This window comes from Gobio gobio, assembly GCF_949357685.1.
Source record: "Gobio gobio genome assembly, chromosome: 3".
Classification (NCBI taxonomy): Eukaryota; Metazoa; Chordata; class Actinopteri; order Cypriniformes; family Gobionidae; genus Gobio; species Gobio gobio.
In genome coordinates this window covers 21,742,942-21,763,987 of record NC_137099.1, presented here as the reverse complement: position 1 = coordinate 21,763,987, position 21,046 = coordinate 21,742,942, and the positions used below count along the sequence as shown (strand labels likewise).

Sequence of the window (21,046 nt, the reverse complement as noted above, 5' to 3'; positions counted from 1 at the left end):
TTCTAGCAGGTGAGGACACTTGCAGCAGGAAGGGAGGTAAAGCACAGGGAGCTGCTTCTGAAAAATGACCCATAGGCTACTCAAAAGTTACCTGATGTATCAATGGGAGTGGTGGCTGCAATCTAGCGAAACTGCTTTGAATGTGCGAATGATTAGAAAACGTATCTGAGAGCGCCCTACGCTGCCCTTGGCAGTTAGCAATATCTCCTATGCTGGGTCCTCCAATGGGACACTCTGATGATCTCTTTTATGTGATTTATATTATTAGTTATGTCAGAGCTAGAATTTGAAGCTTTTAATGTTTTGCGGCGTGTTTGCTGTGGTGGTCATCAATGATGGCAATCTTCTCTTATGCACACAATTCTCTGGTTCTTACTGTCACTTATTTGTGGCTCTCTATATTCCAGGGAAATAATAAAACTCTTGATATACATGGATGTATAGGTACGATTTTGGTGGTGTTTTTTTTTCTTTTAATCAACTCTGGGTTTGGTTCCACATTGGCTGAATTACAGTAACATCCCAACTCCGAATCCCCTCTGTTTAGTAACCACGGTAATGTCACTTAGAGCCCTATTTTAACCATCTTAGTGCATGGCGCAGGTGCAATTTGGGTGTGTCCAAATCCACTTTTGCCAGTTTAACGATGGAAAAAACGGTCCGTGCAGTCCAGGCACATAGTCCAAAAGGGTGCTTAGTCTCTTAATGTGTCATGTGTGTTTTGGGCGTAAAGTGCAATAAACCAATCAGATCCAATCGTGCAATAAACCTATCAGATCTCATCTCCCAATCCCTTTAAAAGCCAGTTGCGCTTGCACCATGGCAGATTCGCTATTTATATGGCGTAATTTGCGAGTGGAAAGACTGAACCCCTCCTCCAGAGATTTAATCTGCTGCTGCACGTCCCTGTGTGTGTAGTGCTATTGACTTTAGAACAGGTTTTTGTAACACTTGTCTTTTTTTTTTTACCTCGGTTTAATCACTGAATTTCAGAGCACCATGGACCAGTAGCTTAGGTTCACTACAGAGAACAAGTATTTATAAGGCGCATATAAAACACAGACAATGACTAGAAACGTACCCATTTATATTGTTTGTGAAAGATTAAATTAATGTAAATTATATACAATTACAATAACAATTAAATAATAAATAAATGAAATAAATAAAACCAAATGAATTACTTGTTCTTCTCAATCCCTTATGAGCTTCTTTTTAGATATCTTCTCTAAGTGTTATTTTCAGCTCTGTTGTTTTTTTTTTCTTTTTATGTTCTAATTATGTGGTTTATTGCTTAAAGTATTCTCCTATTTTGAGTTTATAGATATTTAAATGTATTAACTTTGAGTTTAATACGAGCTTTTGTTAATCCTTGGCATTTTGGTTTGTTCAACACTATTATATTTCACTCAGATAGGGAAATATTAACCCAAATGAAAACATCAAAATGAGAAAAGAACAATACAATATCACAGTAACCCGGTCAAAACAGTATGAGAACAATTCAACTCCTCGAAACAATTCCATAACGTCTACAACAATACAACAGCTCAATAACATCTCGGTCTGTGTATGGATGAGTGTTCCTCCGTGTCATCCAAAGTGGGAAAAAATCTGATGAGTGCGAGTGCAATAGTCACTTAGTGTAGATGAAAGTTCTTGTACAACAGTCAATAGTGCAAAGCAATCGATGGAGAAGAGTCAGTTCAATCCTACCGATCAGAATTCACGCAATGGAGTGTGTTCCACCTTATCAGTAGAAAGGCACTAATCCGGTGAGTAAGTGCACAATTCCTCCGTCTGTGTTTCTCTTAAATCAACAGTCGCTCGGTGGGAGGCTCACCATCTCGGTGTTTGAAGGGTTCGATCCAATCACGTAAAAAACCTGACCTGTTCTGCCCTAAGCAGAATTTTATTTGGGGCCCCCTCGGTGCCACCAATATGACTGACTATTGTCAGTTCTTGATAATTCGCACACACTCATTATCAATGTTATTAGATGTTGCTGTGTTGCTTACATCATGTCTGCCTGTCATGTTTTTACCCTTATACGGTTTTTAATTGTAACAGTAGCCAAGAGTGGTCAGATGTTAACTTGCACTTTAATATTCTTGCACTTACAGTACTACAGTTTAGACTGGCATATGTACACTTAAAAAAGAAAAAAAAGAAAAAGTCTCTTATGCTGAATATGCTCACAATTTTCCCCCCAGAATTATTTGATGAATAGAAAGTTCAAAAGAACAGCATTTATCTGAAATAGAAAGCTTTCAAAGAATCCTAAAAAAAAGTTTACACAACTGTTTTCAACAATAATCATAAATGTTTCTTGATCATCAAATCCTCATATCTGAATGATTTGTGAAGGATCATGTGACACTGAAGACTGGAGTAATGATGATACAATTGTTACTGTATTTTTGGTCAAATAAATGCAGCCTTGGTGAGCAGAAGAGACTTCTTTTAAAAACAAGAAATGTTGATGGATTTCTTTAAAACGTTAAACAGCTTTTATTTTGGCTGAAACACACAGGAAGACCTTTTAACGAATTTGAGAAGATGTTTGCTGCATGTTGCGTTCCCAAATTATCATTTTGAGCGACTCAAAACATATAGTAGGCTACTTGCAGAGAAGCATTTACTGCGAAGAAAACTGAAAACTATGCTGTACTCCGTCCAAAACATGCAGCACGTCAGATAAGATATTTGCACTAAACCATATCACATTATCAAATCCATCCATTCATAAAAAGGTTACCGGGCAACTGACGATTGTAGCACCGTTTCAGCGCTGATTTTTCTTGCACTTTGGACTTTGAACCCGGGCTAACAAGCGAATAGTGTCCAGCCAATGGTGCTGCGAGCTCGTGCAGCACTGTCAGAATCAATCCGTGCATATATTAGAAAACTTTTTTCAAAAAAGTGCAGTTTATCTAGTAATTGTTGAAGGCCATTTTGCGATTTCAATAAAGCAACATGCAGCAAGTAATTTCATATGCTCCTGGGGGCCCCCTGGTGGTGAGTGGGGCCCTAAGCAGCCACATAGTTTGCTTATGCCTTTGGCCGGCTCTGGTCTTTAGTATCAAAAGCAATTAACACAAAAATCTTTTTAGAACAATGCAATATATCTCAGACATTCATCATCAATCTAAATGAAGATACTATGTAAGTGCCCTTTTTCCTTCACTTAATATACAACATATACATGGATCATCATGTGCAATATAACATTTAAGTGCTTAAATGGAAGATCACATTACATTTCACACCCCTTCTGTAACAATTAACTCACATAAAACACTCAGAAAACATTTCAGAACAGCGATAAATAAATATAAAATTCAGTTTCAATGAAATTAACAATATTATTTGGAAACTCACCAAATCCGGGGGGTTTCACATGCATTTACCATCCACATCGGATTTTACAGGGGTTCTCAATCAGCAATCATCGGCATCAAAATCAACAATCACCGCTCTAAAAGTGAGCCAATATAGTTACATAAATGGTCTTTTTTTCCATTAAGGGTTTTTTCACCCTTTTTTAGTCAGTTAAATTCTGACCTGTGTTGTCAACGGCGCAGTCGTTTTCAGTTTCCTCAAAAACGCACCAACAATGTGCCTGAACACACCTCGTTTTCAGACCAGAACACCCATTGGTGAACAGATTGGCGCGTGTGCATTTGCTATTTAACACTTAAATGCATACCTCGGGTCTTTAGCGACCCAAGACGTCATTCACTACCCTCCTCCTCATTCATTTTTTAAAGTTAGACATCAACCTTCTTAGTATTCCTCAATCAATCCATTTTAAACAATATAACAATAAAAAAATAATAAAATTATAATTGAATGCCTGTTTTCCCACTAGTTTTTTGTCAAAATTGTATAGGGTCGCTAACAACCCGAGGTGTGTACGATTGTATGTATTTTTTTTCTGCACAATAATAAATTAATCTATAATGAGGAATTAAGTGCAATTCACCTTTATTCCACAAGGTGGCAATGTCTGATACACAATGATGAAGTGACGTTTCACTCATACTTACCTCAGACAGAAAACAAAACAATAATTTTCAAAACTTGAAATGGCTCCGCATTTACTGTAGAGCAAGAACTGAACACATTCAAATATTACTGTCACTGCCACTTGATAATAGATCTGGTGAAGGAAGCTGTCAGTGATCAAAATATTTATTTTCAAGACGTTGAAAAACAGTTTTGAGAACATGCGTGAGATGGCGAATATGATCTAGATGCAGAATGTACTGGGAAATGAGTTCTGATGAGGACAGTGGTGATGGTATAAAACATCTGCTCAAACTGATCCCTTCCAAGCTCCAAAGGGTAACAAAATATGTTTTATTTTATTCTTCTGTAATATTTGCTCGAATATCAGCAGTTTTTTATATTATCACGACAGGTATAGATCTATCCGTGTTAGATATAGATCCGGGTCGCTAAAGACCCGAGCATGTAAGAATGTTTGGTGAAACGGTCACGCATTTAAGGGTTAAACAACGTGGCACTGGATGTGAAAATGATAATTGTGTCGGGCTGAAACTAGCATGAAACACTTGCATTATGCTGGGCATATGTAGGGCTCTTAAAAACTTTTTCAAATCAAGAAGTTAAGAATTACACTTGGAAATTTCTGTAATACAGGCACTCAGGATAATTTTATGTACAGATAACATTTAAAATGCATTTAAAACCGTTATACAATTTTTTTTACTTTTTATTCCTAATGATAATGTTAGATTTGCACACTACCATTCAAAAGTTTGGAGTCTGTAATATTTTTTTAAAATTAAATTCATACTTTAAGTAACTGTTTAATACTAAACAGTTAACAGGCTTTTACATTGTTAAAAATATATATATTTTAAATAAAATGCTGTTCTTTTGAACTTTATTTATCAAAGAATATGCACGCACACGCACACACACACACACACACACACACACACACACACACACACACACACACACACACACACACACACACACACACACACACACACACACACACACACACACACACACACACACACACACACACACACACACACACACACACACACACACACACACACACACACACACACACACACACACACACACACACACACACACACACACACACACACACACAAGAATAAGAGACTTCTTTCTGTTGTGTGTTGCTAAATTGCATGTCATATGCAGCATGTTGTATTTAAAGTCATCCTTCACACATTATAAGTCAAGTAATCTTTAACAGTGTTAAAGAGGTAATTCTGATTCTAAATATGGCAACAAAGCTTCTGGCATCTGCAGTTTCATGCCACATATAGGTAGATGCTAATGTGTCTCTTTGTTCCCTTGTCCCTCAGTTTAACTCCACGCTAGCAGCGTGGCATCATGGTTGGAGGGGTTGGTGGTTTTGAATTTCAATGCTGTTTGCTGAAGGAAGTTAATCAGACAGATTACTGTGCTCACAGTCCTCAATGTAACACCTTGTTGCCTCTGAGTGCTGCACTAAACCCAATGACTGAAAACTATTTGACCTTGTCTGTGTGCCCTTGGGGGTATCCATAACCATAAAACAGAGCCATTTCCAGTCAGATGCATAAATACAATTCAGTGTCCCTTCATACTTCCACTTTTTCTCTCTTTAGCATGTGTATATGAACTTCTGAGGTGCAGTACTGTTGGTATTCATAGAGCCATCAAAGTGTGAGATTGAGGCTTGTCATTACTGTCTGACTCCCTTTCTCATTTATAAACATGATATCAGCCCAAATCGAATAACTTCATGCAGGCTTCCCACTATGGTAGACTGTATAGGTGAAAGGGCTTCTGCTGACACAGTAATCAGCTTGGGGAAAAAAAACTGGAGGCTATTTCTGTAACAGGTAGCCTGTCCTATTTTTGTCTCAGAAAGACACATTAAGGGACCATAGCCATTAGCCAACTACTGTATGTGGGTGCTGAAAAGAGAGGGTAATTGGTTGATAATGATCTGAAAATTATCTTTTTCATTTTATTGACTATAGTCATTATGAATGTTATATTTAAAACCACCTACTTACTGTTTTCCACTCACAGTCAGCGTTAATCTTTAAAGGGGTCATGAATTGAGAAATAAAAATTTCCTTTTGACATATAAGAGGTCATTTAATTAGCTATAAAAATATCCTTTAAGCTTCAGAACTCAAAACTTCCTCATTAGGCCAAAAACAGCTTTTATTGAAACCAAGCTCAGAAAACAACTTGTTTTGGATTTTGTCACATTATTAAGTCATAGTGCGACAAAAGACAGCCTCTGCAGAAAAAGATTAACGCCTACTTCTACATCAATGCCTCTTTAGGGCTTTGCACGTATCAGACAAAAAAACATAGAATGAATCGAGCAACAAAACGATGCCTCTGAGGTTTTGAATTTCGAAGTCGTCTTTTGCTTTACCAACCTTGTGATCACTATTTCAAAACAAAGGCGTAGACCTTGATGACGCCTTGATTTTACGGAATCATTTTAATTGTTGTCTTCACCTCAGCCGGTGGAAAAGAATCCAACGGGACTCGGGCAGAAATCATATTCATGGATGTGCTAATGTATTAAAGATTTATTAACGTTACTGTAGTACGAAGCTGGGTGGGGTTAAAAGTTATTATATTTAAACAATAAGACTAACTGTGTTGAGCTATATAACTGTTTAATTTTCTGTCTATGCCTTTGAATTGGGACAGCCTTCGTCGCACCGCAGTGACGCAATCAGCCATCGAACATGCCCTTCAAAGGATGCAGCCTCTGAATTGGGACGCTCACTCATTTTCATTCACTCCCTCAAGTGAACTATATAGACTAATATAGGGAATAGTGAATGAGGGTATAGAGGCAATTTCGGACAACGCCTTGGATTAGGAACCTCCAGATAGGCGTGTTGGGGCAAAGTTGGCGCTAAACTCTAGGCCGTTGGCTCTCTAGGAGCAGGATTGGATACCACTCTTATATGTAAATCACATATATTTTATTATGATGTTCCGTTCACATCAGTGGAAGAATGCAGACATTTCAGGAACCAAATTTCATGAAAATAGTTTGACTGTTGAATTAAATTCAGTCATGCTGGTATCCCTAAAATTGACATCTATTGCTGAATCCACAAAAAAAAAAAAAGTTTTACCGTATGAATTTGAAAAACCCTTCCCATTTCAACAGCTGATGAAGCGATCTAGAACATTGTTTATATGTAAAGTAGAGTGACATTCGTCATAATGTATTTATACACTAAAACAGTATTCAGAATATTAATTGTAAAGTAGATTGTAAATGTAATGTATGTGTGCAATTACAGTGCTGTCCTCAGTTGATAGATCTTTAAAATGGCATATGCCTTGACATATTGAAATGCAGTCATATTTGTGAGGTATTTAACATACATTAACATGCATTATCCTGAAGGTTATGCATAATGACCTGCCGGAAGGAATCTGCCACACGTTTTGACCTTGTTGATATGGCGGCCTGCTGACCTATCTCCTATTGCACAATTTGAGCGCTGACCCTAGGCATTCCGCTCTAATTAAGATGATGTCGTTGCAAGGATATTGGCCGCACCTGACGAGTCGGGCTATGCCTGAAGCAGCCTTTTAACATGTGAATGGCTATTCCATAGGTTAGATGGAAGATGCTGAAAAGAGAAGATGATATGCACATGCTAATGTGGGTCACCCATGCTGGAAGATTACAAAGTGTTTGGTGGTTAGAGGGAATGTCAGGGGCCATTTGTTTAAGGGCAGTCACAGACTCATTAAAAGTACTGAGTCTCATATCTTTCCAGTAATATGCTTCTGTCACTTGTCAGTCTGGGTACCATTCACATCCTGCAATCCCACAGGGGAAACATTTTAGAGTTTGGGACCCAACTGGAACAAGTAATGGGGGAAATAAAGAATGCCTTCCATGAGCCAGAGCCCTTTCTCCCTGTAAGCTAAATAAAATAGTTTGAGTGAGACTTTAATCGCTCTGATAACCCAAACCTGCAAAATGGAAGCAAAGCCAGGCCGATGGCATTACATTCCCCTGGGACTTGACAGTTTGACTTTGTCAAGAGCAATTCTTTGATTTCTTCCATTCCTCCTTCCGTCCGTCCGTAAGAACGAAGGCTGCCTAGCCTCCATCATCTACCCCTCTTAGTCACAAATAAGCTGAGTGCACCAGTGAAGTCGTCATGGAGACAACCCAAGTAACCTCTGCTGTTAGTGTGCATCAAGACTTAACCTGTAATGGCTCCATCCGAGGTATTGAGTAGGACAAACCGTGACTGCTGAGAGATTCAAAACAAACTTGTTTTGAGAACATTTGAATGTCTCCATGGGTAAGTCTATGTTTAGATGGGAGATCACTATTGGAATAGTTCACCTCAAAATGAAATCATTTACTCATTTACTCCCTCATGTTCTTCCAAACATGTATGCCTGTAAATCTAAAAGAATATATATTGAATGTTTCAATTGTTTTTGTCAACATATGCCTTTTGGAAAAAAGTCCCTACGAAAAAACCCTACAAAAAACGTACATAACATACAAGTCACTGCAGTTTCGAGCTTAAATGACCACTAGTGACAGTAAAACACCAACGACTTGTATTCCTTTTCACACAACCAGAACTCAACCACATGACAAGACAATCAACCAATGAGAACTATGGACACATGACTAGACCAACCAATGAGAACATGACACACAGACAAGGGAACCAATCAGAACAAGACACATGAAACTAGGGAAGCACATGACATGATTACATGATGGGAGGGGATGGCAAGACCAGAAACATGACTATAGGCTTGTTCGACTTGATGCGCAGACCGATCAGCGGCTGACTTAAAGCAGTGCATGCCGGTTAGAAATTTTGTCCGACTTGAGACAGCGCAGACGCCACGTGACAGTGACGTATGGCATCAAAGTACAGCGAGAGCGATTTGAGAGCAGTCGGCTAATACAGCCGGTGCAGGTTCTCTAGAGCAACTGCACCAGGCTGCACAAACTCTGATGACGACTTAGCTGTTCCACGATTGGCCGGATTCACCACATTGACAGTGATCACTTGTGTTTCGTGTTTATTCTAAAACCTTCAGCTCCACTAATGCTCACAAATCAGTTTTTTATAACGGTAAAACCTCTTTTCATGTAGTCGCGATGTTATATTGTGTCATGTTCATCAAAATAAAATTTATTAAAAACGTAGACACCACTTGATTGATAGTGTAGGCTTATGTTGAACTTTATTCTTAAACAAACATGTGCATAAAGTATTATATGACAATATGTATGGCATCCTTCTGTCTCTAGAGACAATGGAGTCTGCACCTGAGTATTTATTTAATTGTGGGGCAGCAGCGCCGGCTGTGGCTGAATAAGCCGATGCGGGAGTTGCAGCTCCTGCCGCACTTGCTGCAAGTGTAGTCCGTGGTAGGTACTATGGGGGGAGCAGTGGTAGGCTGGGTTCTCTGCTGTTTGCGGCTCTTCCTTTCCTCGCGCTGGATCTCTCTCTTCTCCTTAGCCTGCTTGACGCCGGTTATGACATTTGCACGCCAGCTAGAGCGGTCGGAAGTTGCTGTTTCGAGATCTGCTGGGTTGATGTTACATGACTTCAGATCCCTCTTGCAGACATCCTTGTAGCGCAGGGCTGGTCGACCGGTTGGCCGTGTACCGATGGCAAGCTCGCCATAGAGGATGTCCTTCGGGATACGGCCATCATCCATCCTGCATACGTGTCCGAGCCAGCGCAGGCGCCTCTGAGAGAGGGTGGCGAAAATGCTTAACAAGCCTGCCTGGGCCAAAACATCTGCGTTGGAGACACGATCCTGCCAGGTGATGCAGAGGAGCCGTCTGAGGTTGCGCATGTGGAAGGCGTTCAGTCTTCGCTCTTGGTACGTGTATAGGGTCCAAGCCTCACTGCCGTACAGAAGGGTGCTCAGCACGCACGCTTGGTACACTTTCATCTTTGTGTTGAGGGTCAGCATGGGGTTGTCCCACACACGCTTCGCTAGGCTGGCCATGGTGGTTGCTGCTTTGCCTATCCTCACGTTAAGCTCGGCATCCAGGGATAGGTTGCTGGAGATTGTAGAGCCGAGGTATGTGAACTTATCCACCACCTCCAGGGTGTGATCTCCGATGGTAATTATGGGAGTGGTGCTGACATCTTGACCCATGATGTTGGTCTTCTTAAGGCTGATGGTGAGGCCAAACTCTGTGCATGCCTCCGCGAAGAGGGTGATGAGTCGCTGGAGGTCGGCTTCCGTGTGAGCAGTGAAGGCGGTGTCATCGGCAAAGAGCATCTCCCGGATGAGGACCTTGCGCACCTTGGTCTTCACTCTGAGGCGGGCAAGGTTGAATAGGTTCCCGTCGCTCCGTGTGTGAAAGAAGATGCCATTTTCGGACTCGCTGAATGCGTGGCGCAGGAGCAGGGAGAAGAATATGCAGAAAAGTGTCGGGGCCAAGACACACCCCTGTTTCACGCCGCTCTTGATTGGGAAAGGGTCCGATGATGCTCCGTCGTACTGAACAATGCCAGACATGTTGTCGTGGTATTATATGACAATAATGTCTTTGAAACATCTGTGTATTGACAATTATTGCATTTATTTAACTTCAGCTGTGATAAAGTATGCAAACACAACGCGAGCGTCACTAGTTTTTATCTAACATATGCGTTTGTTAACACTATAGGTTAGGTTAGGGTTTAGTGTAGATGGTACATTATTTTCAAATGCGATGGAGCATTATCCTTTTAGAACAACATTTTATTTATTTTTATTACATTTTTATTTGAACTGCCACGATAACAAGTAATAAAAGTAGCCAGATTCAGAGTTTTGAGAGAAATTTAATACACTCACTGGACATTTCACTTTGAAAAGTGTTGCAAAATTGCAGCTAGCAACGTTTTGCAGAAATGTCACCACAGGCACATTTTTCCAATGATCCAGTGTGGGGTTTTTCTATATAATTGAAGTCATTGGGGTCAAACCAACACTGGACTCCATTGAATTTCACTGTATTAATAAAACAAACAAACAAAAGATTTAAGCCAAAACTAAAAATCTTTTTTTTCTTTTCTTATTTTTTCTTTTTTTAAATATCTCCCTTTATGATCTTAAAGCTTAGAACAATGTGTAAGTAAATGACAGAATTATGATGAGTGAACTATCCCTCTAATCATTACAATAGAATGAATGTAGAAGAAATGGAGGCAGAACCTATAAGCTACATGATATCCCGTATTCTGATTCGAAGGAGGATGCTCTAAGAAATGCTCTGGTATTTATGAACAGCCAAGGTTATTTGCCTGAAAAGCACGAATGATATTTGTGCAAATGGTGAGAATGTTTGTGTGTATATGTGCCCCTTATGTGGATGGCATGTCAATGGTGTGCTCAAGGGGATGTTTGAGTGACAGCTTTGCTTTAGGCTACTGCAAGTTAATCGTCACAACCAACTGCCACAACTCACAAATTAGTGCTTCTGTTATACGCTTTGACAACACTACTGACATGTGCTGATGTTGTGAGGGGGCTCCAAGAAAGCTGACGGGTTCATGTGCCCGTTTCTCAATGACTTCTCAACATTTCTAAGGGTTTGTCTTAAAGGCAAATAAGACCTTTTCACTGCAAACCCACCTTAAAAATATGCACTCTAGTGATTTTACCCTAATGAGAGTTTAAATAGTTTACGAGACATGATAGTGATTCTCAGTTGTTTTTAAGTAGCAACTTTTTATCTTTTTTATTTACAATAAATGTGTAAATTTAGGATAAAGTATCAAAATCAAGTAATCATCTTATAGTTTTATTGAAAAATACTGTTAAAGTGGATGCGTTCAGATTAAAAAAAATGTGGAAAGCATTTTCAGAGGCACAAAGCTTCTTTTAGCTTTAGGTAAATAAAATGGACCTTTTTTAGGTTGATAACAATCAACAAAGCCTAGTACCTCATCCATACAATACAACAGACATTCATTATACATTTCCTTTCTAATAAATGTGCACATGATCAGGACTTTGGTATCTTGGTAAACTGATCCCTTATGAAGCATATGAGACTATTTGTGTCCTTAGCTCAGCAGAAAATGAGTTTCATTGTTGTCGAGGGGAAATAATAGAGTTATCTTTTTTGCTTTTCATTTTTTAAATTGTATTTAGTGCTATTTTAATGTGGTATTGTGTTTATGTATCAGACATAATTGCCTCTGTGTTGCCATTCACATGTGTTTTTTTACACAATCTTCAGAGAGGAGGGACCTACACAAAGTGCAACTCAGCTGCAACTGCCATTAGTGTTTCCCTCTTGATTACACTGTTAGTTCATTATTTCAGTTTAATACACACAATGTCAAGTCCTTGTGCCTGGCGGCAAATAGAGATGTGCATTCATTAAAACTGCCCACGTTCTTTCCCTAATGCAGCCATCAGCTATAGGCAATGCCGAACCATCCACACAATGGGGGAAACTAATTGATAACTGCACACTCTCACATTTATAAACACACATGTAGAGCACACATTCTGTGGATTTATTGAGGCAAATATTTGAACTTTGGAGTGCAGCTCATGCATATGTTTATGGGCCAATAAAAGGTTTATTGAACTCCTGAAAGGTTTAGTAAACATTTTCTGTTTACTTGATAAAAAAGAAAAGTTATGTTGACTGCTTCCGAAAGCTGAAAAATGCAGCATCCACTGGCAGCCTATGGAGGTGTGGCGGTAAGTGGGGGACTTCTCGTATGAAAAGACACTCTAAAATGTAGCTGACTACTCCACCCTGATGACAAGGGAAATATTAGTACTTATGAGTTAATCACATACCCAAAAGGACACAGGTTTGTGTTTCAAAAGAAGAGGGTTGGAGACGTGGATAACAAAAAGATAAGAAAGTGTATTTATACAATGCTCCGAAGTGATAAAAAGACTATAAAATCCTAGAGGGCCGGATTAGCATAGACACAGAAGAGACTGGAACAGGGCAAGGAGACAGAGGCTTACCAATGGCAGGTGAGCTAGTTTAGTGAGCACCAAGCTCCTATATCAAAACCTTACCACCTTGTGCACCGGTCTCATTACACCACACGCACACACATCGCGTCAGACAAAAAACGCACTATAACAAGGGCCTACTAGCAGCCTGCCCTGAAGCCTCGGCTCCTGTAACAAAAGACCAAATTAATCCAAGGAGTTTTCAAAATAAACAATATAAGTAATACTGTTTAACCTAGATAAGCTGAAAAGGTATAACAAAACATAATAAAATAAAAGAAAAGAAAATGCCACCTCCAGTGAGGTTCAAACTGAAAAAAAACACCAAAATTGGAGATAATTACAGCACTCACATAACATACCAATATCAAACATATAAACAAATTGGGAAACAATTACAACAAATCAAAACAAATACATGCTGAAGACCAGGGGCCTGTACCATGATGGTAGTTTAACAAACTCAGGGTTACAGGATTAGTTTAGAGTTGACAAAACCAAACCAATCTATTCAGGCTTTGTTGGTCCCATGATGCTGATCATCAGCTTTCTCTGTCAACTCAGGCTTTGATCCTGAGTCTAGGAGTTTAGCTGTGACATCAGTAGTGAACAGCCGATCACACGCTGTGGATCAGTAAAACTGAGATTCACTTTTCGCGAGAGAAGCAGCGAGATTCATTTCTCTCTTCTGCAGAATGTTACACAATTGAAAAAAAATAAGAACTTAAACAAATTTACACTGCAAGTAAAAAAGAGCTGTCTATAAAAGAGTACAACTTAAGAAAATATTCACTACATCAATGCAAGTAAAAGTTATGAAGTTAGTTTAGTTGATATATAGAGAATTGAACATTTAAGCTTACATTTAGTAATTTTTATAGCTTTATTTATTGATTTTGAAGCTTATTTGTATGACCTTTGTATTGGCTATTTATATTCATTTCAACTAAGTGCCTATATGATTGATTAACTAAAATGATACATGTGTAATTGATTACGGGTATAATAATTACATAAATGATATATAAATCATTCAAAATTATTATTATTATAAATAAGCATTGTTAAAAGCCAGACGCTTTAGTCTTTAATAGCCATTTGATATGTAGTGACCTTTAATTTGGAGTAGAAACAGGGGGAGTGATTGGTCCAATTTCAGTTTGATCTCTTATCCAGAACATAACCTGCCCTGGAGCAGGTTAGCCATGGAGCGCAAGTTACTATGGAGATGAACACTGCTAAAAGCCAAACCATTTTAATGCAACCCAAAACCCAGGATTAGCACAAACTAAGCTTAAACATATCTGGCTAGCCAGCTAAACCGGCTTCATGGTATAGGCCCCAGGTGTAATGCCGGACACAAACAAACCAGCTCTCGCTGCAGAGCAGGTTTAACACGACACGTAGACCAAGCGACTTGCGCTGTAAGGCAGTTTTAACACAGAACACGTAGACCAACCAAGCTCGCGCTGGGGTGTAATTTACAGTCACCGGAAAGATAAATGGAGACAAAACAACAGCATCGAAGAATGTTGTCCCACAGGCTGTATTGAACACACATAAGTGGATAAGTGGATATGCGTGAATAGCAGCAAATACACATACCTTCATGTTACTATAGTAGCGAGTCCAATTGTGCTCACAAACAGACGTCAGGCCAATAAGGCACGGGAATACAGCGGGAGAATGTTGAGCCAGGCAGTCGCCAACAACCCACAAACGTTAGTCCGAAAGGACGCTATAAACGTCATGATTTAGCAATGACCTCAAGCCACACGACTCCACATCACTAAGCCCACAGCACATACCTGAAGCGGAAGGTGGGCGGAACCGGAAAGACGGTCCACGGGCAGTGGCGCACAACAGTGTTCTGACACGCGCAGTGCCTTAAAGTCCCCGTTTATACATCCGATACACAGCATGTGATTGGACAACACGCGAACACGTTTAATTAAAAACTCACGGCACCGTTTATCCCATTACAGAGGTAAGAAGGCAACAAGGCATGCTCCAACCCTTCTTGCAGGAAGGAAAGCACAGAGCCGATTGGGCATCTCTGGGGTCTTCCTGATGGGAAGAGCACCACTCAGCGAACAGACTCCACTTCAGGTTCCAGAGGTCCTTCACGGATGTACACAACTGTCACAGTGTTGTCCATGCAGACCAACATGTGCTTGCCCTGAAGCATCAGACGAAACTGGTGCAGGAATCTGCTCTTTTGCACTAATGCACCCAGGCTGTGTACTGCTCTTTATGAATAGTGAAATCCACTGAATGCGCCCATCCACCAGAAAGATATCCTCTTTTGCGCACTCTTTTCTCGTGAACGTTGCTTGGTGACTGGAAAGAATGATAGCTGTCCGCAGTCACTCGGCTCCGAAGCAAAAATCTGAATGAGTGTCTCCATTTTATATACCTGTATGTATGGGGGAGTGACTCAGCATGCAAATTCCACTCCCTGATTTCATTGGCCATTTAACAAAAAAAAAAAAAAAACTGATTGGGGATCCCAAGTAGAAAAACAACAAAAAAAAAAATTATTTGCAACTGATTGCTTCAAGTTAACTTTTACGTTTTAATTTTTAAATGTTTTACTGTGAGGGCAGCAAGGCAACATGTAAACTGTCTAAGCTTTCGGATGCCTTTTATTTAACCTTTATTTCTCTCTCTCTTTCTGTCTGTCTCTCAGGTAACATCTTCGTGGTGAGTTTGGCAGTGGCGGACCTGGTGGTGGCCATCTACCCGTATCCGCTGGTCCTGACCTCCATATTTCACCAGGGCTGGAACCTGGGATACATGCACTGCCAAATTAGCGGCTTCCTGATGGGCGTCAGTGTAATCGGCTCCATTTTCAACATCACCGGCATCGCAATTAATCGCTACTGCTATATATGCCACAGCCTGAAGTATGACAAGCTCTACAGTGACAAAAATTCAGTCTGCTACGTACTGTTAATCTGGGCCTTGACGGTGCTCGCTATTGTGCCCAACTTATTTGTGGGCTCCTTGCAGTATGACCCGCGGGTTTATTCCTGTACGTTCGAGCAGTCGGCGAGCTCAGCGTACACAATCGCCGTCGTCTTCTTCCATTTCATCCTTCCCATCATGATTGTCACCTACTGTTACCTACGAATTTGGATTCTGGTCATACAGGTGCGTCGACGAGTCAAGCCTGACAATCGGCCCAAGCTTACTCCTCACGACGTACGAAACTTCGTCACAATGTTTGTTGTTTTCGTGCTCTTTGCCGTGTGCTGGGCACCATTAAACTTCATCGGGCTGGCAGTAGCAATTTCTCCAGAGCATGTGGTTCCTTTAATACCTGAATGGCTCTTTGTGGCAAGTTATTTCATGGCGTACTTTAACAGTTGCCTCAATGCAATAGTCTATGGAGTGTTGAACCAGAACTTCCGTCGCGAATATAAGCGTATTGTGGTGTCGGTATGTACTGCGAGGATCTTCTTTGGGGAAAGTTCAAATGAAGCGCAAGAGAGACTTAAGAGCAAACCCTCGCCACTCATGACCAACAACAACCAGGTCAAGGTGGACTCTGTGTGAACATCGTGAGTGTATATGTGTGTGAGGTGAAGCGAACACAACACAACTGAGCAAACTTGATTTAGAAAAAAAACAACTGATAACCAAATATGTTGTCAGGAAGCAGCCCTGAAACTGTGATTTGTTGCCTCAACACAGTTAAAACAAACAGGAAATTATTATCATTGTCTTTTATAAAGCACTTTTTTCATTGTTGGTCAGAAGTACTTGTAAGTATGTATGAATTGCGTTTTAATGTTTACGGTGATTATATCAACAAATCTATGTAAAACATACTTTCTGTAATGATTTTATATCAATATCTTTGTATGAGAGAAAAAACAAACAAACATGAAAGTGTGAATGAATATATATAGAGTGCAACAGTTCTGGAAGTATAAACTCTATTCATTTTATCCATTGACAAATATATTTGTAATGATATAAACCTTTAAAGACAGACCTGGTGTGTGCTCTGCGGTTGTTAAAGGGATAGTTCACCCAACAATGAAAATGATCCTATAATTTACTCACCCCCAAGCTAGGTGTATATGACATTAAAATGTCTTGGCTCTTCCAAGCTTTATAATGGCAGTTAATGGCAGCCCAAAATTTGAAGACCAAAAAAGTGTATCCATCCATTATAAAAGTAATCCATGGAAGAGCCAGGACATCATTTAATATAACTCTGATTGTATTTGTCTGAAAGATGAATGTCATAGACACCTAAAATGGCTTGAGGGTGAGTAAATCATGGGGTAATTTTCATTTTTGGGTGAACTATCCCTTTAAGCGATGGTATGTGCTTTTGTTGAAGCCACCTGTTTGCATTATTTCAACTTATTTTTAATTTTTAACAGAATTCCTGGTGAAAACTACATTTCCCATGGTGCTGTACAGAAAATTCCACGAATCAGAGAATCACAGTTATCAAATCGTGCCAAAAGAGCTTTTCTGGGAAATAGGGATTATGTCAAGGGATTATGTCTTTTGCAATGTTTCATGAGATTGTAGTTCTTTCCTTAAAGGAAGTCTTGTACATTTTTTTTGTCCGATTTTCAAGTATAGGCTACTTGACTACTTTCAAGTAAAAAAAACGTTGTACCTTCACCTTGTAGTTGGTTGGCTTGGTTCATGGTTTATAATGCTTTAACAAAGATTTTTTTTTAAATCCCTATGGGAAAAATGAAAGGGAAATATACTTCTGGAACCAACGGCGCTAAAAAAGGGGGTGGGCACTAATGCACTATTACTGTATATAAATATACATTGAGTGTGTTTCACTGATGTTGATCATTCAGTGGAGAATGAATAAAAACGTTGTCAAAATGATGCCATGAACATCAGCATATCTCTACAATGCCTGGCCACAAATGTGACCAAAACTTTACAAACACTCTTACTGCTTTGAAATGACCTCACCCGGTTTGCCACTGTTACTCTCCATTTGAGAAAGCAATACACCTGGATTGCTGCTTTCCCACAACCCCCATGCAAATATGAATGGAAGTATGGGATTCCTCCTCTTTAGGGTCTCTGTCCTCTCCTCTTGCTATTTTTTTTTAAAGATTTATCTGTCTTTGTCCATCTCCTTACATTCTCTCCCTCTATTTTTCTTTTTATCTGTCTCTCTTCACTCTTTGTATGCATGAATTGAATGACAAGTTCATATGCAAACTGAGTAAAAATATTAAAATCAAAATGTTTGATGAATACAAAATAAAATTGGAATTTTATATATCTTGATTATGTGAGAATGGGGTTATTCTTTTTATTTGTATTATTTTATTTTTCTCATTTTCTAGTAAAACTATTTAATCATTCTTAAAACAAGATTTGAAAACATGAAACGGCTAAAACAAGGTAAAAAATACCTAAGATAAAATAATAAGACTTAAATCCTGAATCATATGTATGTTTATGCCATTAGCAAATAGTTTAAAATCTAACATTTTGAAAGGTTATTCTTAAAAACTGGTTCAGATATTTTCTGGGGCAAAAAGCAGGCAGTATCAACACACCAATATAAGTATTAAAGTACAGTATTAGTTTGAAGCTTAAGCAATAGTTCTAGCTAAACGCCCACCACTGCTGCTCGATAAAGAGAGAGAGAAACATGACATGCAGTGGTGACATCACTGTTTAATCCAACCTAGCCCACTGAACAAGTGTGCGAGAGCGAATAAGCAACATAAAAATGCCAGGATTTACACTACCCTCTTACAGAATTATGCACTAATCTGTTCTCTCCTGCCTTTATCACCCTCTGTGACCAAAATATTCATATCTGTGTATAAAATAACTTGGATATGGTTGGAACATGAGAGGTGGTCAGTTTTTTGGAGGCTATAATTTACAGTGTTTGGAATTGTTTTTGTACGCGTTTACTCAAAGTTTAATTAATCTGTTTTGATTTGCTGTTTCTTGTACGCAAGATAAGTTTTTTTTTTTGGAGCTGGACGCTGACTGATCCAGGTTTAGTCTGTTGTATGATATCAGAGCTGATTCAAAAATAGTCAATTTAATTTGGTGAGCTTTGCAAATGAGCAGGCCTGGCTTCCCAGACACAGATTAAGACTATTCCTAGACTGCAAAGCATTTCCAATGGAGAATCATCTGTAAAAGAGTTATTTGACCCAGTTCTGTTATTCTGAGTCTAAGCAACCAACCTGTGTCTGTCTGTGTATGGGCTTTGCGTTTTGCCACTAAATAACACATGACAATTAGATACGTCTCGACATACAAGTAAGAATCATCTGTAAAATTTAGCAAAACATGAGAGAAAAAAAAAGCCTACATATCAGCCAACAAGTCTAGATTTCAATTCTTTTAAAATCAAACACCATGCATTAGGGCAGAATAGCTAAATTGTCCTCTTCTTACATTGGCTGTTACCAGAGGTGTCAAGTAACGAAGTACAAATACTTCGTTACCTTACTTAAGTAGAAATTTTGAGTATCTATACTTTACTGGAGTAATTATTTTTCAGCCTACTTTTTACTTCTACTCCTTACATTTTCAAGCAATTATCTGTACTTTCTACTCCTTACATTTTAAAAATAGCCTTGTTACTCCTATTCCATTTCGGCATGTTTTCATTACGGCTTGTCATAAAAATAAAAATAAACTATCCAGATAAATCGCGCCATCCGGACAGAGAGAATTTGATTGTGGTTGGATGAGAAGGATAAACACAAACCATTCCGACACCCTATTGGGTTGTAAGCGATCAATCACGCCTGCACCTGCACAAATCACACACCATGAGCCAGATAGGGCGGGTTCTCATCGACGAGAGCACGCACTTTCAGCCAATCAGCGATCAGCAGGCAGACAAGCTCATTCATGACTTTAGCCGTTTTTTAGCGCGATAACTTTAGCTGTATATTCCAGTGATCGCTATGCCAGTGGCATAAATACACAGTAAGTTGTATCTACAGTAAAGAGTGGGAGAGTGACTCAACTCTCAAACGTGAATTACACCTGTGACTCGAAGACTCTTTAAATATAACCGCGACTCCTGTCCATCGTCAAATACACTCTCAGGAGTCAGGACATCTGCAACTAGCAACCCCGACAGATGCTGAAAGAGCTTTAAATCAACGATTAATCCGTGTTGACTGTACTAAGTGCATGTGCCATGTACTTCACGAAAGACATACTGTAGTTTTGTCAAAGCAAAGTGCAACACAAAGGTAAGCGCATTGTTGTTATTTATTTGTTGACGGATTATTGTACAGTATGAATTACACAATGAATTACGCATTTTGGCAGTGGTGTGTGCATTAACGTGTGAAATGCCTGTTTATTACATTGCATTTTCCAATCTCTATATTGGGCACTTTTTGCACGTAAATTGGCTTCTTACTGTTGACATTGAAAATCTTGTGTTTTTCTAAGGGATTGCTGTTTTGACAGTTTCTACCTGACATATAACGTTAGTCATATTTGAACCGTTTTGCTGGGATTTTTTTTTTTTTTAATCATCAATGTTATGCTTTAAGGAGATAAAATGGTAACTTACTTATCAACATTGATTGGTATGTCAATAAAATAATATCAAATTATTTTGGCAGTTAAAGTTTTGGTTTTTTTTTCTTGGAGTGACTAGTTGCCTATAAGTATTGTAAGAGGTGCAAAATTCAATAATCAATATCAAAATATCAAAATCAATAACCAGGCATGTTATCAATAACCATTTTCTTTAAAAAATATAAATGTACATTTGGTGAGGTTTTTGGGCTGGAAATTGTTGACCCAATCTGGCCACACTGATCACACATTCAAATAATGGTTATTGATAACATGCCTCTGAATTTTGACTTTTTGCACCTTTACAATATTTATAGCCAACTAGTCATCAAATCTTCCACTCCATGAAACACGTTAATGCTCAGTAGTACACAATATGGTTCTTTAATGTATTTGCATTGTCCTAAAATGCGTTCATTTCAATGGGAATATATGCGGCTGAAACGCGTAGCCA

General features: G+C 39.1%; 1 protein-coding gene across 1 annotated transcript in view; it reads left to right on the top strand.

Annotated features, from left to right (window-relative positions):
- The window catches only part of mtnr1aa (melatonin receptor 1A a), a 51,916-nt gene extending 33,611 nt beyond the window's left edge, over positions 1-18,305 (top strand). Inside the window, exon 2 of the mRNA XM_079812116.1 lies at positions 15,713-18,305. Coding sequence (XP_079668242.1) covers positions 15,713-16,581 — 869 coding nt within the window. The 3' untranslated portion in view covers positions 16,582-18,305. The remainder of the gene's footprint in view (positions 1-15,712) is intronic.
- Positions 18,306-21,046: the final 2,741 nt, after the last annotated feature.